The 6,063-nt window shown below is 33.2% G+C and overlaps 1 protein-coding gene across 1 annotated transcript; it reads left to right on the top strand.

The window, feature by feature from the left end:
- On the top strand, window positions 758-2,182 carry LOC104731311 (probable F-box protein At4g22060). The gene has a single exon (XM_010450644.2). It carries the CDS (start codon window positions 857-859, stop codon window positions 2,057-2,059), a length of 1,203 nt encoding a protein of 400 aa, XP_010448946.1. The 5' UTR covers window positions 758-856; the 3' UTR covers window positions 2,060-2,182.

Below are 6,063 nucleotides of genomic sequence, written 5' to 3'. Positions count from 1 at the left end.
TTTAAGCTATATAATAGACTCGTTCGGAGGAGGCAACAAGTGAACCGTAATTTTGGGAAGTTGGTATTGTTTTCTTATTATAATGGTTGGACCAAAAATGGTCAACCAAGAATGGTCATTGGTCAAATTCTTCCTCTAATTCCTCTTAAATCTACAACTATTAATAGTTCTTTCATAGAAAAAAAAGAAAAATTAAGGGCCAATTGGCCACAAAATGTTTTAGTAATTTTTTTTTTCTGAGTTTTTTCCCCATAAAAAGTTGGGAAATTATTATTTTGTTTTTTGATAAAATTACAATTTTAGCCATGTCGAAAAGGAATAATATAGGTGGACATATTATTATTTACTTTTTTTAAAGAGTATAATGGACATTAAAATGTTGCTTTGCAATATTTTAAAATTGTGAGGATATTATTTAATAAATATTTTGAAAAGAGATTTTTTGACTCATTTACTCAAAAATTAAAACTGTCAAAATTGAGTTTTGATCATCCAAAGTTCTATATATATATATATATATAGAAGAGTCAAGAATCTCACACCTATCAAAGTTCTACATATAACTTTCTTTTTTTTTGGTATGTTTATAAATATTTATTAATTTTATATTATATTACAAATAAAATTTGTACTATATGCAACATATATATCTCTTATAGACATGAATCCATTTGTTTTTAGAATTGGTATGGTGAGATACATGTCTCTTTTTAGAGGAATAGGGTAGGCTTTCTTTTTAGGATTTATTTTGGTTTTCTTATTTAAATGTTTCTAAGGCATGTCTCTATTACTGAGAGAAGAATTCCTTCCTTCTGATTAATAATTATTTTCATTGGAGACACTCAAAGACTCTTGGATGGATTCTCCTTCTCAGATGTTAGATGGCTCAAGCTGGTCCATGCTTCCTTCAGATCTGATAATCATGGTTTTTGAACGTCTTGGGTTCGCAGATTTTCAGCGAGCAAAATCAGTTTGTCAATCTTGGCTATATGCTTCAAGGGAATCAGCACCAAGCAATCAAGTCCCTTGGCTGATTATTTTCCCAGAGAAAGGTAAAAACTATTGTCTTTTGTTTAATCCCGAGGAAAAAGAGAAGAAGTATAGAATTAAAGATCTGGTTCACAACTTTTCAAATAGTCACTGTTTGGCTACATGTGGTAGTTGGTTTTTTATGCGAGATCCTCTATATAATGTCTACATTATGAATTTATTCACCCGTGAGAGAATTGATCTTCCGTCTCTGGAGTCTAAGTTTAGTAAGATAGAGATTGAGCGTACCATAGATGATATGTTCCATATAAAAATTGATGGTGAATATACTGGATATCCTGAAAAGGACATAGATATTACATTCCCTTTACTATGGATTGATGAAAAAACCAAAGATTTTGTGGTTATATGGTTTTTCTATTACCGAAGATATCGATATATAGTTTATTCTAGAAAAGGAGATCATCTTTGGAACCATGCTCATTACTGCAGTGAAGGCTCGATAGTTGTTGACATGGTATACAAAGATCATAAGATTTATTTGTATACCGGCTCTCGTGATGTCCAAGTCTTGGATTTTTCTACAGATATTCCGCGAATAATTTTTGAAACACAAGTTAACTATGTTAGGTGTGGGTCTAAGGGAATCCCACGCCGCGTTTACCCAGAGCTTGGTGATGTGTGGAAGATGAAAGAAAAACATCTTGTAGTCACGTTGACTGGAGAACCCCTCCTAGTTAAGAGCATATTAAGGAGTGATTCTCATCTTTGGACATTTCGCATCTACAAAATGGATTCTTCAAATGCTAAGTGGGAGAAAATTACTTGTTTGGGAGATGAAGCAATACTTTTAGATCAAGGTACCACCGTGCTTGCTAATGACAACAAAAATATCAATAGAAATTCAATATATTTTAGTGGCTATCGTTCTGGTTATGACTCTGCTTGGAGTGAAAATCATATATTTATCTTCAATCTCGACACACACGAGGTTCAAAGACCACATCAACATATTTTTCCCTCCATTCAATTATGCGATGCCCGATGGTTTGTGCCAAATTTCAAATGAACATGGCTGATTTCAACTTTATTGTATCTTTCTAGTGTTTTTCTTTGAATTCCATAAACATGTTATTTTTGACATGTGTTTCTTTTTTTTGGTCGATTAATAAATTTTAAACATTTGTTTTTATTTTATCTATGATATATTGAATAGTATACAATTTTCTGTTTGTCTCGAGAAATTAGGGAAAATCACCTTTTTATTTTGAAGTTAACAATTTGGGAAAATCGTCCGAAAATAAAATTTCTAAAATTTGGATTACCAAGTTTAATTACGTTAAAGACATTATTTAGACTCTGTTAATAGTTTCACAAGGTTACGTTTCATTTTTGTATGAATCATTCGTCTTATGGGATGATTGGATTTCAAATGAAGGCAAAGTCACTATAGGCGATTAATTCAATATTCATTTCATAACTTAGTGAGTCTAGTGCCTTAAACTAAACTTGTCATATAACTTTTTTTTAATCTAAACTTATCATATAAGAATTTATTTTGCAAGTGGGAAAGTAAATTAAACTTATCAATCATATAATATTTTAAAAAAACATATTGTAATCACATCAAATTTAGTTCACATCACAAAATTTTGTGGCCTTTTTCATTTTGATCCACATTTATTCTTACATGGTTTCTTCTTGGAAATTTTTGTTGAATGTACAATTTTCAGTTTTTTTTAAAGAAATTTGTGGGAATACAGCTTCTTAACATTTCTTTGAGATTTTAGTGAGGAAAAAAAAAGTGCTTTGGGGATCGGAATGGTGATGATACTCTAGAAGCGTTGTTGAAATTTTTTATATTAGTCGATGTAAATGTTTAATATGATTATTATTCTTGAGTCCTCATTAATCACAAGATGATCTTATTTGAAGAGATTACTTGCTTCGGGTCTCGATAAGGTACGCTATACATAAATCATCAGCATCCTGTTGACATAGCAAATGGGGAAGGAACGAAGGTTATATAACCTAACATAGCAATATGTATAGAATTCCATTTTATTTCGTTTTGAGTATAGATAAAGTGATAAATGATTCTTTTATTCTTTGACTTGCTGTACAAATCTGAGTAAAAGGATACAAATTATTTCGTTTATTTTTGCTCTTTCAATTCTATAGCTAGTTAGTTAGCAGCTATATCTGTTAAAGTTTCATTCACTTTTTTTTCTTACTTCTCTTTTACTATATACTCTTAAATAGTTTTCATATAATATGAAAACTCAAGGACTATAGTTTTCATTCTGTTGAAGCAATCGCTCTTGCTTAAACATTGCTTGCATTACTGATTAATATAGGATGTAGAAAGTTCATAGAATCGTTAAGGAGGAATTTAATATATATCCATAATCCCAAATCCCAATCTATTCGTTCTGTTTCACTAAAATTAGTTTTCTAACTTTTTTTATTTGTCTTATGAAGATAGATTTTGTGAACTTTCTATATCATATATTAATCAATTTTAGTAATGCAAACCTCTTGGTGCACCAAAAAAAAAAGTGTTATAAACCTCAAAAAATATATGAATGACGGATATTGAATTAGTATCGGTTCATAATGATTGAAAAGTATACAATTTTGGGGAAATGATGCACATAGTTATATGACAGTGCAATTTTGGCTAAAGAAATTATCAGATTTGTGATCCATAGTGCCAAACTAAAAGAATCTAATATCTACAGTCCCAATGTTGTCCATGTGCTGATGTGCATAATTTTGAAAATGAATTTTGGTATATAAACTTTTCATGAATGTAAGGTGGGGACGTCTAATGTTAATTACTTTAGTTGGAAAAACTGCATTAATGTTGTCTCTCTGACTCTTAAGTGCACGAGAAAGAAGAGAAAAGAAAAGTAATAGTGGGAAAAAATGAAAGGGTAGTGTGCTGCTCTAATTTACACGTTGAAACTCAAGATGCAGAAAAGTCAAAAACTAATTGTGAATTATAACTAAAATACACTTAACTTATGTTTGTAATACTTTGTAAAGTAAACAAGAAATAACAAAGAGAGAGAGGGAGAGAAGAGAGGCCACGAGAAAGGGAGAGAGTTTGGGAAGCTTTTGATCAAAGAACTTATGTATTACTAACTCTTCTTACACAACCTCTTATTTATAGTGTACTACAAAACACATGAGTCACTACCTATTAGTTGTGGTAATGACAAGTGGAGAAATGTAATGACAAATATTAATACTTCAAACATTACATAGACAAGTGTTATGCCATGTGTCTTGTGATGGATTAATCACAATTATATTTCATAATACTCCCCCTTGATTATCCATCACCATTGACGAGTTACATACTACCTCATTAAAAACCTTGTCACGGAAAAACCCATTGGGATAAAAGCCATGACAAGGGAAAAAGAGTATAGTAACGTAATCTCCCCCTCGAAAAATCTTCATAGATCTCGTAGATGCCGCATTCCAATACTCTGAATATGCTTTCGGAATGTTGAAGTAGGAAACACCTTTGTAAACATGCTTTATAGTTCCTAACGAATAGTGATGCAATTTCTCCCTTCATTGGCATTCTCCGTCGAAGTCGGTCTTTTGCGTGTTATCTGCTGCCTCGTTAAAAACCTTGTCATGAAAAAACCCAGTGGGATAAAAACCATGATAAGGGAAAAAGAGTGCAGCCACGCGAATCATCATATTCTCCCCCTGGAAGTATCATCTTCAAAATATGCATTTTGATCTCTGAAGATGCATTCTATATGAGGTAGTCGGAAGCACATTTGTAAATAACTCTGCTACATTGTTACTTGAGTTGATGGACTGGCTATCAACTTTCTTATTCTTGTCGAGTTCTTGAGTGTAAGAGAGGAATATGTCTTGTCTTGTCGTTCTTGGTGTAGCTTCCTTTGATTTGGGGGACATATGCAACAGAGTCTTCAAACAGAGTTGTTGCCTTTCAGTTGCTTCTTGCTAATGAGTCTCAACAAATATTAACTAGTTGATGCTGATAGAACCCTCAGTGCAAAGTTCTTCTCCAACATGTTACGAGTCTCCCGTCTTCGGCGGGTAACTATTGGTTGACGTTCGACNCTTATTTATAGTGTACTACAAAACACATGAGTCACTACCTATTAGTTGTAGTAATGACAAGTGGAGAAATGTAATGACAAATATTAATACTTCAAACATTACATAGACAAGTGTTATGCCATGTGTCTTGTGATGGATTAATCACAATTATATTTCATAATACTCCCCCTTGATTATCCATCACCATTGACGAGTTACATACTACCTCATTAAAAACCTTGTCACGGAAAAACCCATTGGGATAAAAGCCATGACAAGGGAAAAAGAGTATAGTAACGTAATCTCCCCCTCGAAAAATCTTCATAGATCTCGTAGATGCCGCATTCCAATACTCTGAATATGCTTTCGGAATGTTGAAGTAGGAAACACCTTTGTAAACATGCTTTATAGTTCCTAACGAATAGTGATGCAATTTCTCCCTTCATTGGCATTCTCCGTCGAAGTCGGTCTTTTCCGTGTTATCTGCTGCCTCGTTAAAAACCTTGTCATGAAAAAACCCAGTGGGATAAAAACCATGATAAGGAAAAAAGAGTGCAGCCACGCGAATCATCATATTCTCCCCCTGGAAGTATCATCTTCAAAATATGCATTTTGATCTCTGAAGATGCATTCTATATGAGGTAGTCGGAAGCACATTTGTAAATAACTCTGCTACATTGTTACTTGAGTTGATGGACTGGCTATCAACTTTCTTATTCTTGTCGAGTTCTTGAGTGTAAGAGAGGAATATGTCTTGTCTTGTCGTTCTTGGTGTAGCTTCCTTTGATTTGGGGGACATATGCAACAGAGTCTTCAAACAGAGTTGTTGCCTTTCAGTTGCTTCTTGCTAATGAGTCTCAACAAATATTAACTAGTTGATGCTGATCGAACCCTCGGTGCAAAGTTCTTTGCCAACATGTTACAAGGCTCCCGTCTTCGGCGGGTAACTATTGGTTGACGTTCGAGCGTCATCTGAGCCATTGT

Source organism: Camelina sativa, chromosome 12 (assembly GCF_000633955.1).
Source record: "Camelina sativa cultivar DH55 chromosome 12, Cs, whole genome shotgun sequence".
In the NCBI taxonomy this organism is placed as follows: Eukaryota; Viridiplantae; Streptophyta; class Magnoliopsida; order Brassicales; family Brassicaceae; genus Camelina; species Camelina sativa.
Note: the sequence above shows the minus strand (reverse complement) of the source record. Positions and strands in the feature narration are given on the sequence as shown.